The 20,224-nt window shown below is 47.4% G+C and overlaps 12 protein-coding genes across 12 annotated transcripts; 4 read left to right on the top strand and 8 right to left on the bottom strand.

Annotated features, from left to right (window-relative positions):
- Positions 1-201: 201 nt before the first annotated feature.
- Positions 202-1,107, bottom strand: YHM1 (Yhm1p; the record flags this gene model as incomplete). Its single annotated transcript, XM_020209090.1, has 1 exon — positions 202-1,107. The coding sequence occupies one exon, from the start codon at positions 1,105-1,107 to the stop codon at positions 202-204; it is 906 nt and encodes a 301-aa protein (XP_020067005.1).
- Positions 1,108-1,304: 197 nt separating this feature from the next.
- Positions 1,305-2,912, top strand: CANTADRAFT_44370 (uncharacterized protein; the record flags this gene model as incomplete). The annotated part of the gene is made up of 1 exon (XM_020209099.1): positions 1,305-2,912. One exon carries the CDS (start codon positions 1,305-1,307, stop codon positions 2,910-2,912), a length of 1,608 nt encoding a protein of 535 aa, XP_020067004.1.
- A 138-nt stretch (positions 2,913-3,050) lies between these two features.
- Positions 3,051-3,800, bottom strand: ADK1 (adenylate kinase; the record flags this gene model as incomplete). The annotated part of the gene is made up of 1 exon (XM_020209163.1): positions 3,051-3,800. One exon carries the CDS (start codon positions 3,798-3,800, stop codon positions 3,051-3,053), a length of 750 nt encoding a protein of 249 aa, XP_020067003.1.
- Positions 3,801-4,342: 542 nt separating this feature from the next.
- On the bottom strand, positions 4,343-6,187 carry MAE1 (malate dehydrogenase (oxaloacetate-decarboxylating); the record flags this gene model as incomplete). The annotated part of the gene is made up of 1 exon (XM_020209156.1): positions 4,343-6,187. One exon carries the CDS (start codon positions 6,185-6,187, stop codon positions 4,343-4,345), a length of 1,845 nt encoding a protein of 614 aa, XP_020067002.1.
- Positions 6,188-7,361: 1,174 nt separating this feature from the next.
- On the bottom strand, positions 7,362-9,082 carry FPG1 (Fpg1p). Its single transcript, XM_020206234.1, has 2 exons — positions 8,930-9,082; positions 7,362-8,802 (listed from the first exon to the last, which is right to left on the bottom strand). The coding sequence occupies exons 1-2, from the start codon at positions 8,945-8,947 to the stop codon at positions 7,621-7,623; spliced, it is 1,200 nt and encodes a 399-aa protein (XP_020067001.1). The 5' UTR covers positions 8,948-9,082; the 3' UTR covers positions 7,362-7,620.
- A 5-nt stretch (positions 9,083-9,087) lies between these two features.
- CTA1 (Cta1p) lies at positions 9,088-9,741 on the top strand (the record flags this gene model as incomplete). The annotated part of the gene is made up of 1 exon (XM_020206452.1): positions 9,088-9,741. One exon carries the CDS (start codon positions 9,088-9,090, stop codon positions 9,739-9,741), a length of 654 nt encoding a protein of 217 aa, XP_020067000.1.
- A 182-nt stretch (positions 9,742-9,923) lies between these two features.
- On the bottom strand, positions 9,924-10,883 carry COQ3 (hexaprenyldihydroxybenzoate methyltransferase; the record flags this gene model as incomplete). Its single annotated transcript, XM_020209009.1, has 1 exon — positions 9,924-10,883. One exon carries the CDS (start codon positions 10,881-10,883, stop codon positions 9,924-9,926), a length of 960 nt encoding a protein of 319 aa, XP_020066999.1.
- A 136-nt stretch (positions 10,884-11,019) lies between these two features.
- CANTADRAFT_87830 (uncharacterized protein) lies at positions 11,020-13,350 on the top strand (the record flags this gene model as incomplete). Its single annotated transcript, XM_020211389.1, has 1 exon — positions 11,020-13,350. One exon carries the CDS (start codon positions 11,020-11,022, stop codon positions 13,348-13,350), a length of 2,331 nt encoding a protein of 776 aa, XP_020066998.1.
- Positions 13,351-13,710: 360 nt separating this feature from the next.
- On the bottom strand, positions 13,711-14,200 carry HCH1 (Hch1p; the record flags this gene model as incomplete). Its single annotated transcript, XM_020211388.1, has 2 exons — positions 13,711-14,125; positions 14,175-14,200. The coding sequence occupies 2 exons, from the start codon at positions 14,198-14,200 to the stop codon at positions 13,711-13,713; spliced, it is 441 nt and encodes a 146-aa protein (XP_020066997.1).
- A 704-nt stretch (positions 14,201-14,904) lies between these two features.
- Positions 14,905-15,282, bottom strand: CANTADRAFT_43909 (uncharacterized protein; the record flags this gene model as incomplete). The annotated part of the gene is made up of 1 exon (XM_020209027.1): positions 14,905-15,282. A coding segment is annotated over one exon (378 nt), but the record flags the coding sequence as incomplete, so codon positions are not given.
- Positions 15,283-17,048: 1,766 nt separating this feature from the next.
- On the top strand, positions 17,049-17,992 carry CANTADRAFT_127621 (uncharacterized protein). Its single transcript, XM_020206233.1, has one exon. The coding sequence runs from the start codon at positions 17,247-17,249 to the stop codon at positions 17,898-17,900; it is 654 nt and encodes a 217-aa protein (XP_020066995.1). The 5' UTR covers positions 17,049-17,246; the 3' UTR covers positions 17,901-17,992.
- A 214-nt stretch (positions 17,993-18,206) lies between these two features.
- On the bottom strand, positions 18,207-19,946 carry CANTADRAFT_43409 (ATP-dependent DNA/RNA helicase; the record flags this gene model as incomplete). Its single annotated transcript, XM_020208955.1, has 1 exon — positions 18,207-19,946. The coding sequence occupies one exon, from the start codon at positions 19,944-19,946 to the stop codon at positions 18,207-18,209; it is 1,740 nt and encodes a 579-aa protein (XP_020066994.1).
- Positions 19,947-20,224: the final 278 nt, after the last annotated feature.

Here is a 20,224-nt window from a genome sequence, read left to right as displayed (position 1 = left end):
GGTACAGTTTTAAAATTAAACTTAGTATGAAAAGATCCGGCCCCTATTACGAAAATTGAGTTTCCCGTATTACGAAAAGTTCCGGGCCGAGGGTTCGAATGTTTTCTAAAAACACTGTATCGTACTGTCCTACTATGGCTGTAGGTCTAGTTCTGTTGTAGTCACATATCTTCATTTATCTACTCTATACTATATACAGGATCATTTCAATAAGTTATCAAAGGCCGGAATCAACGACTGGGCCAAAGCGAAGGAGAAAACCAACTTGGGACCGGTGGTCAACAACTTGGGGGTCAATCCCTTGAAGAACGAGCCGATTCCCTCGTTCTTGGCCATGTTCTTCAAGATGGTAACACCAGATTCGGGGTTGTCGAAGTTCTTGTTCTGGATTCTGGTCTTGATGACGTCCAATGGCGCAGACACAATCAACGAAGCAGAGGCACCGAAAATGGAGGTCACGAAGTTCTGGGTCCAGGTGGCAGACGAGTAGTCGCTCAACCCAAAGATGTACTCCTTGGCGAACGAGTTACCTCCGAACAAGGCAAAGGAACCAGGAGCGTTTCTGGCAGCAGTCCAGCCCCAGCCACGGTACAAACCGAACCCTTCGTCGGCCAAGATCTTGAAGAAGCCTCTGCCACGGAACGACTCGGGGTTTGTCTGACGCTTGATCTTCAACACGTCAAGTGGCAACAACACAACCTCACCAATTCCAATCAACGAACCAGCAGTGGCAGACATCAAAGCCTTACCGGTCTTGGGGCCGAACCAAGAGTCGTAGCAGTCCTGGAAGTTCTTGGTCAAGAACTCGTTGGCAAATGGTTGCCCTCCGTACTTGTAGACTCTCTGCAAGATCTTGTAGCAAGCAGCGTATCCCAAACCAGGGAACAAGGTGAAGGCCCTGGAGACGAGCGGCTTGGCAGCATGTTCACGGAAGATGACCGTGTTCAATTGGGTGAGAGAACTGATCTTGCCGTGGTTGGACATCAATCTCTTGGAAATGGTGTCCACGGGGTGGAAGACGGCGATCTCACAGATCCCGGCGGAGGCGGATCCCAACACTCTGGCGGTACCCGATTGTTTCTTGTCGGTGGTGGCAGCTGGGGACATGTTGGTGTGGTGCTATGACTCCTAAAAAGTTTTATCCAGTGGCCTGAAAATTTTTGGCTCATACCGCGCTTGGAGGGAGTTGCCTGAAACGGCAGATGATACCTGCGCACGTGTTCCGCGATCACGTGCAGAGATCCTGCCATCGTTCACCAAAATCACCACCAGTGGGCGTCTCACCAGTAACTATCCTGCTCACCATGGATGATCAATCGTCGTCAATAGTGGAAGACTATGCCCAGAGCTTGACCGAGCTCACCTTCAATTCCCGCCCCATCATCGATAACCTCACCACCATCGCCCGCGAAAACCCGCTGGCCGCTGAAGGTATCATTGACGCCATCACAAAAAGAATCTACAAGTGTATACCTGACCACAAACTCTTTGCATTGTTCTTGCTTGACTCCGTGTGCAAGTATGCCGGGAACTCGTACAATATCTTGGTAGGGGAGGACATCTTCCATCTTTACTCCCATGTCTTTCAGTACTCATCGGAGCAGAACCGTAAGACCAAGTTAATATCGTTGTTTGAAACGTGGAAAGTCACCAAAACCAAGGGAACCAACTTCCCGTTGTTTCCCAGCGAGCAGCTCGAAAAGATCGAGACCTTCTTGAACAAAGCAGGCTACCTTCGCCAGAAAAGCAATAGTCCCTCTAACGACTTGTCTGTGAAACAATTGATTGGCGACATCGATAGACTTCTTCCCATTTTCCAGAACAAAATGGCTCACAGCTCCAATCAAAAGCTTCATGATCGTTTCAAGGCCTTGACTCAATTAAAGGCATTGTTGGGCACCCAGGCCATGACCCAAAAGGACTTGCAAGCAGTACAATCACAATTGAAAACCATCAAGGAGCAAGAATTGGGCAACAGTGCCATCACGCCTGTCCCGACCCCGGCCGTCACTCCCCGTGCTACTCCCCGTGCCACCCCCATTTCCACTCCCGGCAAACCCCAACAAGCAACTACTAGTAAGGCAGAAGAACTCTTTCAAATCTTGGTTAATTCCGGCTTGGTGAACGTCGAACAAGCCCCAGTCCCTGGCTCAAGACCAGTGTATAACTTGGTTCAGCCAAAAGCCAAGTTTGTTCCATCGACAAACCAAATTCCATCGAATAGCACCCTACAGGAAATATTAAACTCCAATTTATCTAATTCCATTTCAAGACTGGTGTACGGAAAGTTGAAGTTTGATAAACTTATGGTCGTTAGCAAGCAAATAAGTGTCAATTTCCAGGATTTCTTAAATACTAACAATTCTTCCGATAGCTTGGAATTGTTGTATGATGCCAAATCGTCCAAATGTTCAATCTGTGCAAAGAGATTCGCCAATGACCTCGAGGGCTCAACTAAGAAAAGATTGCATCTTGACTGGCACTTCAGAATCAACAAGAAATTAGCCAACAGCGCCTCGAAAGTTCAATCCAGAAACTGGTACTTGGATGACTTTGACTGGGTCAATTTCAGAGATGATGACTTGTTAGAATTCTCGACGAACACCGGTGCTATTGGCTTGGATAACATTAAGAAGGAAGACCTAGGCATCAATGGATCGGGTAAACCATCGTTTGTCCAGGTGCCTCCCTCTGACACCAACATGAACAACAAGTGTCTTGTGTGTCAGGAAAACATCAAGGCTTCCTACAACGATGAACTTGGAGAATGGTGTTGGTTTGACTGTATTCGTCTTCCGGGTGAAGGACCAGATAGTCGTAAGATTATCCATGTGGCATGTTTTAATGAAGCCAACAAGAAACGTGGTCCTGATGGTGACTTGAATGCCAAGGTCAAGAGAGAGAAAATTTAGCTTTGACCAGTAAATAATATGTAATTAATGAATAATGACCAGCTTACATGTATCCTACGTCATCTACAGGTTCCATAACAATATACAAGTACATAAATATTCTTTTAATACAAGATTAGCAATGAGCACGGTGACTACTTACTTTTGACCTAAACACTTCAAGATGTCGGTCCAGACCTTACCAGGCTTTTGGGAAGCATCAACACCACTCCAGATACCGGTCTTTCTGTAGTATTCAACAATTGGTTCGGTTTGCTTGTGGTAGGTGACCAATCTCTTGGTCAAGGCCTCGGCGTTGTCGTCAGATCTTTGGACCAAGGATTCGCCAGTGATGTCGTCGGTCATTTCCTTCTTTGGTGGGTTGAACAACTTGTGGTAAGATCTACCAGAGGCTGGGTGGACCAATCTACCGGTGATTCTGGCGACCAACAATTCGTCGTCGATCTTCAATTCGACGGCGTTTTCCAATGGGGTCTTTCTGTCAGCCAACATGGAGTCCAACTTCTCGGCTTGAGGAATGGTACGTGGGAAACCGTCCAAGATGAAACCTTGGGAACATTCCTTGTTGTTTTCCAATTCGTCCTTGATGATGTTGACCATGATCTCGTCGGACACCAATAAACCAGCGTCCATGATCTTCTTGGCCTCAATACCCAAGGGGGTCTTGGCAGTGACTTGAGCTCTCAACATGTCACCGGTGGCCAAGTGACAGGCACAGAACTTCTCCTTCAAGTTTGGAGCTTGGGTACCCTTACCAGCACCTGGTGGGCCGATCAACACCATTCTAATGGACTTTGGCACATTTGGAACAATTCCAGCTTTGGATTCCAAGTGTTGGATTCTCTCTTGCAACTTGGCGACGGTGGCCTTTAATTCTTCGACAGACATTGTGGTGGTGATGAAAAGTTGGGATTCTCCAACTTTTGTTGAAGTTTATTGGTCGAGAAATGGGCAGGACACGACACCGCTACTGCCCAACCACTTTCATCGGTGAATTGTCGATCGGAGCAGCGGGAGTAGCGCCAATGTCCGAGGTCCTTGGCGTACCAATCGGGGTGCTTCACCTGGTATGGCTGATTTTGCCTTAACCCGTTTTTACTGAAGGAGATCTTGCAATCATACCAGAGGACTCACGACAGTCTCTATTGGTCCAAATGCGGCTCGAGATCTTCCTCACAAAATTAACCACCACATAACGGGCCTGAAGCGGAGCACATATTACCTGAAAATTGGATATGAGAGTGCATAATTCAGGTAATATTTTGCAACAAGAAATTGATGGGTTTTCCTACGAAGGACTCGAATGTCCGCTAGCGTGCTAGCACGTATTATTTATGAGTGTTTTCACACAATCTATAGTACCCTGACTCTATTAAGGGTGATATGCTGAAACGTAGTAATAATGAAACGATGAAATGAAGGTAGGAGGATTAGTATTGGAAAGTGTGGATTTCAGGCACGTGTTGGACCTTGACCAATGGTCTGTAAATAGGCTTCCACATTTGGGATTGCACCCACTTGAGACACTTGTTGAAATCTCTTGGAACCTCCACAAATCCACCGTTAGGTCTTTCTTCACTTTCAACACGAGCGGTACCTTCTTTCAATGATTGCAAAATGAATGCGGTTGCAACTTCGGCACTAACCTCATCGATTTCTTCCAATCTAGGCAACAAACCATTCTTTGGGTTTTCCATCTTAGGCGAGAGAGCAGCGAGCTGGTCCACAGCAGCGGACACCATGGTGTCGGAAATTGTGGTACATCTGGATAAAACGGCACCCAACCCAATACCAGGGAAGGTGAAACAGTTGTTGTTTTCAGAAATCACGTAACCATCAACTGGTTGGAATGGAGAACCAGTTGCAATCAATGCATTGTTGTCAGTCCACTTCATGATGTCACTAGGAATAGCTTCGTGCAACCTGGTTGGGTTGGACAATGGGAACACAATTGGTTGAGGGTTGTGCTTGTACATGGTCTTGACAACTTCTTCGGTGAATGCACCGGCTTGGGTAGAACAGCCGACCAACACAGTTGGCTTGACCTTTTCGATAACTTCAACCAAGCTGGTGGTGTCAATGCCTTGCCAGTCTCCATCCTTATCAGCGTAAAGTTTTTGGGCTGGAGTGGATTCTTCGAAGGATTCCAAAATCAAACCACGACGATCCATACAGTGGATGGATGCTCTGGCCTTTTCTGGGGTGGATCCATGCGAAACCATGTGGTTAACGATTTGATCAGCAATACCCAAACCGGCCGATCCAGCACCGTAAATTAACACTTTAGAATCCAACAATTTTCTATTAGAGAATTGCAAGGCTGCTGTCATTGAGGCCATCACAACGGCACCAGTACCTTGGATATCATCGTTGAAGGAAGGCAAAGCTTCTCTGTACTTGTAAAGCATATCTCTACCGGTGGAAACACCGAAATCTTCGTAATGAAGAACTGCATTTGGGAATCTTTGTTTGACAGCATTGATGAACTTGTCGATGAAATCCCAGTATTGTTCACCCCTCACTCTTGGGAACTTGTTACCCATGTATAAGTCGTCATTGAGCAACTTCTGGTTGTCGGTACCAACATCCAAGACCACAGGTAAAGTACGGCCAGGGTGGATACCAGCACACAAGGTCATGAGACCAAGCTTGGCGATGGCGATTCTGATACCACCGACACCCTGGTCACCGATACCCAAGATTCCCTCACCATCGGAAACCACGATGTAGTCGATGTCCTTGTCTTCACCGTAGGCGGCCAAACGCTGGTCGATGGACTCAGGGTCGTTGATGTCCAAGAAACAGCCCTCGGGCTTTCTGAAACGGTGGGAGTATGCAGCAATAGCGTCACCTTCGGTGGGGGTGTAGATGATGGGAAGCATTTCTCTGATGTGACGACGGACCAACTCGTAGTACAACACCTTGTTCTGGATTCTCATGGAGGTGCAGAAGTCGTTCTTGGCCAACGGACTCTTGAGGTACGAGAACTGGGCGTAGGCTCTTTCGACCTGCTCGTCCAACGAGTTGATTTGCGCAGGCAAGAGTCCGTTCAACCCAAAGGCTGATCTTTCCTCCTTGTTGAAGGCAGAACCCTTGTTGAAGATGGGCGAGTTCAAGAGCTGGAATCCCTGCAAGTCACACTCGATTGGACCTTCTATCGACAATCTGGTGGTCTTGGGCTTCAAGGATGCAAGTGCAGCCTTGATACCCACGGGGGTCTTGATGGTGTGGGTGTGGATGGAGCTGTTAGGCTTCTGGGCGGACGAGGACGTCATCCTCACCCATCTGGGACACGAGGAGGTTTTCTGGACAGTTCTCAACATGGTGTGCAATTTTGGTGGAGATCCAGTGACAGACGAGGCACACTATTTATAAAGGGTATAGCGATGCACTGAGGGGTACCAAAGAATTGGGCTGCGCAAAACCGCGTGTAGGTGTGGGGACCAGGTTGGATCCGGGTGGAATGCGTGTGGAACGTTCCGATTTCGGCCATTGGGGCGGCGGACTAGGCGCATCTGGCTGGCGTAGCGAGAACTCCGAGTACCCCTCTGAAATGTTGAGCCAGAATTGGCGGCTGAGCCGGGGAAGCCGGCTGGATAGGGTAGGGAAACACCCATACTTCACTACTCTGGGGGCCCTGGGAGGGTGGTCTGGCACCACTGGCACCACTGGCACCAGGCTCAGCTGGTGGCTGGAAACCCAGGGCCTGGACCGGCAGCCGCGCCTGGCAGGTCACGTGACACGGTGGTTCCGGCATTTTCCTCAAGGAGGGGAGGCTCTGACACCATCGGAGGGTGGGGCTGGGAGGGGCAGGAGGGGCATCTCGCGCGGACTTTTCCAGTGGTCATCCCACCCATCTCCTCACCGTCCCCAACGTCTTGGTTGGGGCACCCGCTTTACCCCCACCAGAGTATCGAAGCAAGGGTTTTAGCCTGGTGGCCTTCCCCCACCCATTTTTGTCGCGAGGCTACGCCTCTCACTGACATCTGTCACGGGAATTCTCGGAACTTATGCATGCATTTCCCTACCACATCCACCGGTTGCCCTAGCTGCAAACGAAGATGAGCTGGTGGCTGGATCCAGAACGCTGAAGCGACGGCTCGCTGTCGATGCCCCGAAGTTCTCCGAGTGCTCCGTGATCAACTTGTGCCGTGTCCCCAACGAAAACCCCTTTCCAGGCGCTGCAGCCATCTCTGTGGGGCACCGCTGAATTGCGGAGTAATTAATGCCTCACGGAAAAGGTGACGGGCCCTGTTGAGTGCCAAACCGCAGATTGTTCCGGGCCAACCCATCGGAAACTGTCTAGTATTAATATCCCAAGATCATTGACATGGCCCATTGTTGTTTGGTGGTGTGTCGATCTGTCTATCTCTGTGTCTGAGGATCTTGGCTTCTTGTTCTAAGATCCATGCCTATTGTATTTGTAGTGTACGTGTCTCGATCTGTCTAATCCTACTTCAATATCTGACGATCGTTAAACTCATGGTTGGTTCCATGGGAAATTATTGTTTTCTGTGGTATATCTTATGGGTCTATACAGCTTGTAGCATTTTTTGGTGTTGCTTGTGTATACGGCATGATGGTCTGGCATATTCTATCAATTTTAACTGTCAGAGCCAATAGTAGATCTGAAAGTATTGTCAGATTATCTCTTCTGGCGTTGTTTCGTTCTCCGCCAGGTGAACTCCGACTTCGTTCCTACTATCGCTCACGTTTTCCGCCTCTTTTTGGTGGGCTCCGCAACCAAGGGCTGCTGCAACTCGGGCACAAAACAGCTGGTTCTTCCGCCCACCGTTACGTGATCCACCTCGTAACCGTCACTGGTCCGCGCCTTGGGCTGCTTCTTCCGCGCCTTGCCCCACCGGTGGAGCATCAACCAGTTGGTGGGAAACTGCCGGGTGTCTCCTTCGACTCGGACACACTCTTCGCACACGAATACAAGCGACTGGTATAACTTGGTGATGACATCGCTGACCTCGTCACCTGGCTCGATCTTCAGAGAGAGTATCTCGCTCGGGTGTAGGCGTGCATGATAGCAGATCTCGTCACTGAGCCAATTGCCCACCCCCGCAAAGAACCCCTGGTCGAGCAACAAGCTCTTGATGGGCTTCTTCTTAGAGAGCACCAACCGATTGAATTCCTCGAGCTCGAGCCGGGGTCGTCCATGGTGGTAGGGGTCTGGGTCTCCAAACACAAATTCGGGCACCTGGCCATTTTCTGTCTCGGTTTTGACCCTTTCGGCTCCTGGCTTCGAGTAGTCGGGTCCCAACGCGCTCAATGGTTCCTGGAGAAGCAAGTCTGTGTCCGTCTGGACGTTGTCTCCTGTAAGGAAACGGACCCTGCCCAAGCGACGGGGGTCCACGAACGCTAGGTCAATCTTGGCATCTTCTTTCTGTAGCACCAACTCCATCTTTGAGAATCTTGGGGGCCACTCCTCGTCTTTGACGTCTGCGGAAACCTCCTCAGTGATCTCCTTGACCTCTTCCTTGATCTCTTCCTTGACCTCCCCCTTCGTCCCCACGCTTCCCTTCGCGAAGTACTTGGAGGTGGTCAACTGCTCCAAAACCTTCTTGTCTCCTCCATTTTCCATGAACACCATGTGGGAGTAAATGTCCTTCAACTTGATCATCCCCGTCATTCCAAAATGCATGAGCAACACACCTGTCTGGGACGAGTTCTCGGGCTGGATCCGGATCCAAAAGTACTTGCCGTGTCTGCCCACCGACCGGATTACTGCGTTGGTCAACTGGGCCTGCAACCGGGTCAAATCGTCTTCTGGAGTGGCAGACCCTTTGAGCAACGGGAAAAGAAGAGCATCGTTTTTGAGGTTGGTTTGGACGATTCTGCTCCCAAGTATGTTCCTACGAAGCAATGCCACCACATGAGCAACCTGTTGTTAGTACCATACGCAAGAATGTCGCAACCAGGGCGTCAGCCACCACCACGACAGCCGGTGGGATGCTGATTTCACCCTCCTATTCTCCCTTCATATCCTCTTCTTCATCTCTTCTACGTACTTCTGCAACTTCTGGCATCCTAACTGTGGATATTTATTTCTGGCACTAGTCTCTTCTAGCCGTTCTCACTCGCCTGTCGCAGCTTGGAGATTTGCCGCTATAGATCGGAGTGGCCAGCCACATGACCGCACCATCTTCCATTACTACCCCCAGTCGATATGAACAGAATCTTTGGAAGTAAAAGCACAGCGCCCAAGCCATCGTTGAACGATGCCGTCAAGAACATCGACGATCGGGTGGGAGGACTCGATGTCAAGCTCTCCAAGATCAACGCTGAACTCTCCACCTATCAACAGAAACTCGCCAGAATGCGAGACGGACCAGGCAAGTCGGCGTTGAAGCAGAAGGCGCTCAAGTTGTTGAGGCAGCGCAAGCAGATAGAGGCCCAGAAGGACCAGTTGGAAAACCAGTCGTGGAATATGACCCAGGCGTCGATGACCACTGACAACTTACAGAACACCATGATCACCATCGATGCCATGAAGACCGCCAACAAGCAATTGAAGAAGACCTACGGCAAGATCGACATCGACAAGATCGAGGCGCTCCAGGACGAGATGCTTGACTTGATCGAAAAGTCCAACGAGTTGCAGGAATCGCTCCTGACCAGCTACGACGTGCCTGACGACATCAGCGAGAGTGAGTTGGACGCGGAATTGGACGCCCTTGGAGAGGAAATCGACTTTGAGAACGAGATGGCCGAGAGCGGACTTGGCATGCCCAGCTACTTGAACGACGAGTCTGCTGCCTCCGATAAGTTGCCCACGTTTATCGACGAACAGGAAGAGGAACCAGCCAAAGTGGCCAATTGATGTGGCCGGGTCACACGAGGGCAGCCAAGCTGGAGAGATAATATAGAATGTTATTATGGAAGCTGGTCAATTCTTTGGTTATAAAAATAAAGATTTAATCAATGTAATAAATTGAGTTTAATTAATTACCATGCTAGGGAGTGCTACGCCGGTCAACTAGCTCGCTAGTGTTGATTATCTATTTACAGAGTTCTTTGAATGGCCATGAAGTAATTGCCCACATCTGGACTGTTGGTGAACTTCCAGCCGTAGGCTGGCAAGTATACGCATCCCTTGGCATCGACCACCTTGAACGAGTCGCGGACATCTTGGTTGGTTTCGATCCATTCCCGTATTTCATGCTGATTGATGTACTTCTCGAGGGTGTGGGTCCCCACTGGAACAATTCTCAACATATGCTCGCCCATGAAGATGGTGGTGAACCAGCTGACGAAGTCTCTGTTGATGGTAGATATGAATACCCATCCTCCGACCTCTACTCTTTTCAATGCCTCGCTCAACACCTTAGCAGGGTAATCAACGTGTTCGAGCATTTCAAACATAGTGACTATATCGTATTTCTTAGAAGCATCAAGGTCTTCAATAGCCGTAAGCTGGTACGAGAGCTTTTCGTCCCCCAATATAGGATCTTTGCCCTTGTGCAACTTGGCGGCCTCTAGCACATCGCTGGACAAGTCAATACCCAACACGCTCTCCACGAAGCTCAATCTGGCCATCGACTCGGACAAGATCCCTCCACCGCACCCCACGTCCAATACGCGAAGCTTGGACTTGTTGAGAAGAGCGTCTCTTCTCATTTCCTGGTCCTCAACAATGCGTAGTCTGATTGGTTTTGGGAGTAAGTCGAGGCTGTATGGAGGGACATAGATCTCTTCCTCCAATGGGGTTTCTGGCTTGTTCAATTGGAGGTGTTTTCTGACTGTGGAGTAGATGAAGTCCATTCTAAGGAGGTTCATCTTGTGCAAGATTCTCTGGGGTCCGTCTACATTCCACCACGAAGACGCTAACGCATTGAAGTGTGCGAGCTCTTCAGCAGATGCAGAGGTGTATTTTGGAGCGTTGGCGGAGGCTCTTGTGCTGGAAAGGAGTCTCACGAGCTGGGGAAGCCCGGCACCCGGAGTTCTCTGTATAAACGGTCTCATATGTAGATAGCAAGCCTTACACACTGTGAGTGGTGAAATTTGTTCATGGTGGCGCACGTGACCACACCTTTCCATCCACGATAATGTGAGACGCCAAACTAGTTTTGACATCACACCTTTTCTGTGGGACGCATCAATGGAAGACAGTTTGGTGGCAACGCGTGCACGAAGAGCCAACGCGGGCTCCAGGCTCAAGCAGCTTATCGAGCTCGAAGAACAGTCCAATGACCTCCAGCTTGGGGTATCGCAGATCATAACAGAAGACGATGAGAACGTCAACCTCTTGTTCCAGGAAGACGAGAACGACGAAGAGTTTGAGGACGAGGATGTGGACAATGAGAATCTCAGAGGCATAGATGAAGAGGATGAGGATGAGGAGGACGAGGGTGAAGAAGGTGAAGACGGTGAATCAGAGGAACTGTCCAAGAAAAGGAAGATAACCGAAGGGCCTGAAGGCGACGACGTGCTTTCAGACTCAGATCTCTCAGTATCAGACTCGGACGAGAGTGAAGGGGAAAAGGAACTAGAAAAGCAAGAAAAAATCAAGAAAAAGGCCCAAAGAAAGAAACTGGCATTGATACCTGCCATCAAAAAAGTAAAAATTGATAATGTACTCAAGAAATCTAAGCCCAAGGTGATAGCCTCAGACTCCTTGCTTTTGTCTGTGCGAAGATCTTCATCTAGAGCAGCTGTGGTCGAAAACAAGCAAGCGTTGGTGGAAAAGTTACAAGCCAACGAAAAGAGAAGAGCACAATTGACACCAATCGTGAGAATCAAGCATAAAGATTTGACACAAGAAGAAAAGTTGGCCGAGGCAGTGGAAACTGAAAAGGCTAATGTGCTTTCGTTACAAGAATTTCAAGAGCAAGAGGTGGTAAAGAAAGAAAAGCAGAGACAGCTGCTTTTGCTGAAAAGAAAGAGACTTACCAATGTGGTAAGGTTGGTGAGCAGAGAAGATTATGTGGGACCTGACGACGAGATTCGTGAAGCAAGAAGAATCTACGATTTTAACAAATCGAAGAAGAGACCAGGTCGTAGGAGAAAAAATCAGGAAGAAGATACCACAAGATACCCCGGCTCGGTAGATCCTGAAATTCCTTTAATGAAACAGGAATTGGAAAGGCAACGATTAGAGGAAAAGGAGAGGGAGTTGGCGGAAGGGTCGGGAGACGGCCCAACCGAAAGCCTGACTGCAGAAGGAAATAAGCAGTCCGGGATGGGATTAGTAGATGGAGATACTGGATCAACTACACCAAATCCAGGCTCTAATGGTTCACTTGAAAACGTGAATGGGGTCAATGCCTCACAACTGAGCCCAAGTATCAAAAGTGAAGGTACTGAAGAGAAGGTGGAGCCTGTTCCGATAAACAGATCGGAGGCAGAAGCTAGAGGTAATACTTCTTCCGCTCCATCTCCAAATGAAAATGATGAAAAGACTACTCAGGATCCGGAGGGTAGCCTGAATGACATAAAGATTGACACAACTCCGCCTGTGCTGGAAGACCTTCCTTCAACCCAATCCAACAACGTTAGCACCGTCAATGGAATCAATAATGAGACTCAACAAAATGCAGAGACTCCAAATAGTGAGGAATATGCTCCACGGACAGTTTCTAAAGAAGGATCTTCCGAAATAAAGATTGCTGAAAGCGAAAACTCTGTGGTAGTCAAACAAGAGCAGGATGATAATTCTGTACATTCCAAGGTTGATTTTGAAGACACGAAAAGTAATTTAAAGCCTGATACGACCGAAAAAGAGGTTCGCTTTGCAGATGACATCAAAGGTTCGCCTTCCGAACAGCCAGATTCTAAGGACCATGGCATAAGAACATCGAATCGGACCTTTGAAGGCCCAGAACAAAAGGTGACTAGGAATATGGTGTATTTATTCGATTTTGATGTTGACAAAAGATTGGATACCACTGGTATCAAGTCATATATGTTTGGTCCCGAATCATTATTGCCGGCTTCAAGAAGATTCAAAGATTTGAAGACGATATTGAGGATAGGAAAGGTAATTAACCCGTATGCTGTTGTCAAGGAAGAAAAGGATGAGTTGTTTGAGCCAGTATCAGAACTCACGGAAGATGATGCGATATTCGACGATCTCAAGAAGTTGCCCAGATTAGGAGTAGCACAAGAGATCATTGAAGATGTTAAGGAAGACAGCGATGGAGAGTCTCAGAATATTGTTTTGAAAACAGAAGCCCCAGCAGGAATCTACTTGCCAAATGGTAACAGAAAGAGCTGTTTGCTTGCAGGCACTGAGGTTAAATATTTCGATCCCAACAACGGTGTACCATATAGCACGGTTGAGACTTACAAGTTGTTGAAGCAGATTGAGCAGGGACAGGTTCCTTGGCTTTCTCTTGGTCCAGAAAAACAGGGAGGTTATCCCATTGAGTTGTACTACGGTGCAAGAGAGGGTATGAGACACGCAAAGGGTGTGCCTGAGGGCTTTGAGTAGGCCGATTCAAGTTAGTATCTGGATAGACTGTATATAGCTGAAGATCACGAACTTGTTAATAGCTTTGAAGGCTTCGTAATTATACCTCTGCTTGGTAAATGGTCCAATATTTGTGCAAAGTTCAAACCACTGACAGTCAGAGTGAAGTCAACCTTCGTTTGGAAGACCAAATACTGCCCGTTCTATCGTTTCATTGGGCATGCCAAGCCCACCTACATCTCGCTAATGTATACGTGCTACGATCATCTATCTGGTCTATTTACTGATGGTCCGGCATGTATGAGCTTCTGGCGCAAGTATGGTAGCAAAAGAACCCCAAACTGTAGTTGCAGCAGCTTAGTGAGCTGTGAATGCTTTCACTCAAGTGGAGTGCTGGACGTCCTTTTCGTGGGCGCTGATCAAGTCGCCTTGGAACTTGACAAGCTTGGCCTTCAACACCGGAACGAAGGCCTTTCTGATCACAGTCTTGTGCTGGGAGTCAGAAATTTCAAACACATACTCGTCATCGTCCTGGTCATGGAAGAACTCTGGAATGGTAATGGTGATCTTGGAGGTTTCCTCGTCGTTCTTGGTGTCTGCACTTAAGGTGAACTGCAACTTCATGTCATAGATGCACAAAACCTTGCCCTTTCTCTGGGTGACATCACAGTCACCGGTGACTGAGTCGATTTCAGTGAGAACCACCTTGATTTCCTCGTCTTCGTAGGTGGTGTTAGTGATCTCGTTCTTGAAGTACTCTTTGGACCATGGAAGACAGTTCTTATCTATCCAGTGCCTGGGGTTAGTAGGGAGCAATATGAGAGTGGAAGGACATCAAAACTTACCAGTTGTTGGGGTTGTGTACGACCATGATGCTTGAGAGGATGAGTTCTGGTAGTTGATGATAAATTGTTCGTTCACTGGTTCTTAGAAATTCCATGTGCGGCGCACTCAAGGTGCTACCAAATTGCTGCGAAACGCAAACAGTTGAAGGTGTAGGAGCACATGAGTGAGGTACAAAGTTCTGGGAAGATTATTATGTGAGACCATTAGGCTCGCTGGTTGATCTAAAGTACATAAACATTACTTTCAGATTTGCAGCAGTTTATGGTTAATTTCTAGAGGTAGACGGTGTCTTCGTTTAACGATCTGTTAATTTTTCATTAATTTTCATTCGTTTGCGATCTGTCCTTTTGAAAGTTATATTTATCACTGTTTAGTATTATCTGAAGCAAGCTCTACTATAGTTTTAATTTTTTTTGTTTTTTATTTTATATTATCTTGGACTTTTTAATCCCTAAATCTGGACTGCCACACTTTGTTCAGGTAAATTTACCTCTGATGCACATTGCCTAGATTTGAAAACATAGGACCATGGCAAGTGCAGCCTGTGGTTCAACTCCTTCAAATAGTAAATATTTGTGCAGAAAACTCATGAAAGTACTACTACGCATTTTAGAAAGGAAACATTTATTGGTATGATGAGATGCTAAAGGAATGAAGATGCAGTAGGAAAGCGGCTAATGCCTAAGAAACGGATGAAGAAATAAATGGATCAAAGATCGCTAATGACGTTTAAGATTGGTTGACAACGGACAAAGCAATGCCAGTACCGCCAGTACAGTCGTTGTTGGCCAAGGAGAACTTGTTGTCGCCAGATGGACAGGCCTTCCAGTTGTCCTTGCCTTGGTAAGTCAAGTGACCGTCAGTGATGGCGAAACCGGAGGATGGCTTTTCTTGGCCCCATGGGTCAACGTTACCGAATTCACCGGTGTTTGGGTCAACGTAGATGCCTCTTCCGTCTTGGTCGACCAAAGTTCCATCTTGCTTCAAGGTCAAGGAAAGGTCGGAACCGTCATTGCCACCAACTGAGAAGACGTGGAGGTGTTCTGGGACCTTCTTGATAGGGGCGTTTTGGAATTGGGTGCCGGAGTGGATGGCAATGATGGAGAACTTGGAGTTGTCCTTAGATGCTGGGGCTGGCTTTGGAGCAGCAGCGGTGGTGGTGGCAGTCTTGGTGACCAAGGTGGTTGGGGCTGGCTTTGGAGCAGGAGTGGTGGTGGCGGCCTCGGTCTTGGATGGAGCAGCAGAAGTCTTGCCACTGTCACTCTCGTGCTGGTTGGTGACCTTAAGAGCAATAGGAGATCCAGCCTTGTCGGAACAAGAGGTGGTCAACTCGACGTTACCCTTGCCGTTAGGGCAGGCGTAGATACCGCTGTCGCCGTAGGACAAGTAGCCGTCCTTGATGCTGAAGCCCTTGGAGCCGTCGATCTTGTGAGGAGTCTCACCAAAGACGTTGTTGTCAACCTTGATGTTGAGGTTGGTCTTGGTGTCAACCAAGGTAGAGTCGTCATTCAATTCGAAGGTGACTTCATCGCCCTGGCCACCAACGTGCAAGGTGTTACCGTTGACGGTGATGGAGGCGTACTGGTAGGAAGAACCCGAACGGATAGTCACAAGGTTGAAGACTGGAGCGGCAGTAGCGAGGGCAGCTAAGGTGAAGAAGGATAAAGTGGAAGTTAATTGCATGTTTGAATGATGATGAGAAAAATTGTAACGAGGTGGACTGGGCCGTATTTATAGTTGGTTGGCACCAGCGGCCAGTCATAACTGTTGATGATATTGATTGCCACTCTAATAATAACTGTGCCTGATGACGTTACTACCTGACCTGCCAAGAGTCACTTCAAATGTGGAGTACCACTGTCAAAGCATGCACCGGGATATTAGGATGCGAAAAAAAAAAGAAATTGCTGGTTGCGAGCGGCATCGAACGTTACATGCATCTAATTAACCTCAGCGTTCGCAATTTAGACTAGTGGGTGCCATTGAGGAGGTCGGAAATTGGGGGCGTAGCCCCCACTTTGAAGGCCAGGGGCAGCACGCCACCATATGGATAGGGGCTGGAGTGGGGCGCTGGCTCCCTCCAACCTTAACCTGGGGATCTGCCCCAGGTTGTCACCACCACTCCAACCCCACGACCCGATCCATGCAGCGGGGCTCAGGTGCTGTCACCCTATAATTAGAAGCCATCATGCTGCTTTGGTAAATAGACACCACGCTCACTACGGGGGTACGTCATATGACATTGCAATTTAGACCCTTGTTCGCAGCCCTGGCCGCTGCACGCTCTTTCCCGTGACCGACTCGGTGATGGTCGATCGCCGTGGCCAACCGAGCTATCGCTTGCAGACCATCGCCCTGGTGCTACCATATCAACAGGATATCACCCTGCTGCACTGGTTTGCCCCAGAACCGTATTTCGGGGTTGCGGTGGCGTGGCCCCACTCCGTGCGCCATCACATCACCGATCATCGGATCCCGGAAATCTGTTTCCGAAGACCTCTGATAGTGCTTGCCCCCCACCTGATCACGCCTGGAGGCAATGCCATGTTCCATCACACACACACACCACACACCAATGAGTTTCATCTATTATCAGATTTCAGCCGGTTTCATAAACACATACATGCATGGAAACCTCCAGGGTTATCATCACTGCAGCTACGCCCAATCAAGTAATGCATCCGAGCCCTTTGTACCCCGCCATCATCACGCTTCATGCAACCACTCGGTCCTGGAACCATCCTGGCTCCTCCCATCCCGTTCCGTGCTGAGATTAGTGCGATCGCACGGCCATGCTGTTTGGGCGCGACACGCCCGATGTGCGGCACTCGATTTTTCATGTCTGATTATGTCTCATACGTGTTGTGAACCGTGGCCGTAACTACCATCGTGGATTCCTTGATAGCATACCCTGACTCCTAAGCGGCGTACCTCATCCGCAATAGATAGCGGCCGTCATATCGTGTTTTCCAGCGCCACACACTGCTCCCATACCCCCTCCTCCTCCCTTGCTCACATCATCCTTCATTTCATAATCCTCCACTTTCGTTCCGTCATCCGATTTCGCCTGCATGCCTTCAGCAATCCCCACAAATAACCTACAAGAAAAGATCTACCAAGACCTCGAAAAATCCAACCCCCTCCACCCAGTGGACTCCGCCTCTTCCGTTCTCCATTACAACCCCGCAACCAGCGGCATTAAGAGAAAGTTACTCTTATTATTGCTAGTGGAAACTGTCATCTCGTTGGTCGTATACTACAACTATGAACACATCGGGTCCTTGTACACGTTGTTAGCCCCTACATTGTTGGGGGCCTCTACGGCTGCCTTGGCACAAACTTTGAACCAGTATCAAAAGAAAAAGTTGTCAATCAATCGGATATTGAAGTTCATTGTTTGGGGAAGCATCAATGGCTACTTCACCGTGCTCTGGATTGACATGTTGATTTTCCAATTCGACAATCTCTTCTACCGAATTGCCGTGGACCAATTGGTCGGGGCACCAACCTTCCAACTTTTCTTCACCATACTAAACAGCTTATGGGATCATGGTGAACTCACAAAGAAAACTAGAATAGCGTACATGATATCTTTGAGGTATAGTTACTGTTTCTGGCCCTTCTTCTCGGTGGCCTCATTCATGCTTATACCACAGTCCATGATGTTTCCCTGCAACTGCTTGGCCAACTTGATTTGGAACATAATTTTGAGTCGCTTGGCGTGATGTATAATATTTAATAGATGAATCAATTCCATTCCATTACATAGTTGCCGATTTTGACTGCGATCACCCGTAGAATATTAGTATTACTGTTCTTTCAGCGAAATAACAGAGTATTTATTTCAACCAGTTGGGCCAAGCAAAAGTTACTCCCAAGAAATATTTTCTACTTCACCAATCGTTCGCGTTGCCTGCTATTTATTGTACAATATTAAATCTATAACATTCACTACTCGCTAGGAGCAAGCTAATTAATGCTAGCATCAAATACACGGGAGCACACGTGAGCACTAATGCTTCCAAGGTGTTTTACTTTCTATGCTTGAATGACTTCAATGGATCAGCCTTGCTACGAGTAGGCTTCTTCTTACCTTTGCCTCTGCCCTTGTTCTTGTGAAATGGAACAAATCCAATATTCTTCACGTCTTGTCTAGCACTTTCTGGCAATAAGTATTCTGGGACTCTCTTCAAATGAGATTGAATTCTGGTTGGACGCAATTCTTTGTCGTGCCTCAAAGTTGCCAAGTCCTGAGGGTTCTCTTCGAAAAATCTTTTCAATTTATCTGAGTTCACCAACTCGTTCTTCAACTCCTTGATTCTTGCTTCCTTGATGGCAGTCTGACTAACAGCTCTGAAGGCATCTTCCGATCTATATCTGAAACCCTCGACTTGCTTCATGTCAAATTGATAGGGCTTGATTTCGAAACCATTACGCAACTGTTGCTTCAAAACTCTACGCAACACCTTTTCGTCTCTCTTGGCAGTTTTTAATGATGCAACTTTATGTTTTCCAAACTCTTTGGTTGGGATGACAAATGACAAAGCCATACCTGATTTTCCAGCTCTGGCAGTTCTTCCGATTCTGTGAATGTAAGCCTTGGAACTGACGGGCAAGTCAAAATTCAAGACACAAGCAACATTTTGGAAGTCTGAGCCCCTAGTGACACCGTAGTCATTGTTCTTATTCTTTTTAGATTTGGATTTGGATTTCTTGGAATCCTTCTGTTCTTTTTGCTCACCTTCCTCCTCTTCCTCTTCCTCGACATCTGCTTCCTCGACAGTTTCGTCAGTAGCGATCAATAAGTTGTAGACGTTCTTATTGAATTCATCAATAATGTGCAATCTTGAATTGATAGGAAGTTCACTGTTCAAGATACAACTCCTTATGCCGAATTGTTCCATGAACAATTTCAATCTGTATCCTCTTTCGATGTTGTTAACAAAAACAAGAGTCTTACCCTTGATCAAATTCAACTTGAAGATAACGTATGCCAACAAGAACTTATCAAATTCAGTGGTCTTGACGTAGTATTGCATCAAATTGTTATGGTACACATTTTCATCGTTGAGCTTCAAAATAGCTGGTTTGGTGCAAAATTTTGTTTTCAATTCATTTAATTCATCATTTATGGTGGCAGACATTAAAAAGGTCTGGAGATTTTTCTTGATTGGTAAATAGGTTTCCAACTTCTGCAAATCCTCAAAATAACCATACGAAAGGATCAAATCAACTTCATCGATAGTCAAGTTTCTGACAGTGGACAAGTCGATCAATTTTTCCGATTCTTCTGCTTGAGCTTCCAAAACTTGAATCAATTTGTTTGGAGTACTGACAATAATTTCTGGCTTGTTGATGAGGAGAGACTTCAATACCTGGTCGTTCATGTTGGAAGATAAGTTAACCACTTGGATTGAGTTGTTGCTGTAAAGTAACAATTTCTCGATGAACTTAAACACTTGTGTGGACAATTCTCTGGTGGGGACCAAAATGATACTCTTGATGTGGTGACTGGAGCCATCACTTTCTGCTAACAAGTTCTGGACTATAGGAATACTGTATGCACCGGTTTTACCTGAACCTGTGGAAGCTTTGGCGATAATGTCTCTCTTCTCCTCCAACGCAAGAGGGATGGCATTTGACTGAATTAGGGTGGGTTTTTCGAATCCAACTTGGTCCAAGGCCTGAAGCAATCTTGGATCAAGGTTGAACGACTCCCAGGAAGCGGATGCATCTATGTAGGCCTCTGAGGCTGCTGCTGTGGAAGACATAGCGATGATGGTGATTAATAAAAATTTTGGTGTGAAAAATGAGATGCGATGCGCGAGATGGAAATGGGGAGAACCATAGTGAGTAAGGCATCCACGAGATTCAAAAAAATGTTTCTACATGTAGCAGTGCAAAAGGCTGCGGATACCAAGAGGGGCGAAATGGGGTAGGTCTGGCTGTCTAGAAGCGGACCATTAGTTAATCAATGGTGAATTAACTCATGCAAGAACGAGTTTGCACTTGCGTTCCATCTAAAAGAATGAAGAAAACAAGCAGCCGG

This window comes from Suhomyces tanzawaensis (assembly GCF_001661415.1).
Source record: "Suhomyces tanzawaensis NRRL Y-17324 unplaced genomic scaffold CANTAscaffold_1, whole genome shotgun sequence".
Taxonomy (NCBI): Eukaryota; Fungi; Ascomycota; class Pichiomycetes; order Serinales; family Debaryomycetaceae; genus Suhomyces; species Suhomyces tanzawaensis.
This window is presented reverse-complemented; position numbering and strand designations above follow the sequence as displayed.

Coding starts and splice junctions, on each gene's coding strand:
- CANTADRAFT_127621 (XM_020206233.1), top strand. CDS start 17,247: ATGCCTTCAGCAATCCCCACAAATAACCTACAAGAAAAGATCTACCAA.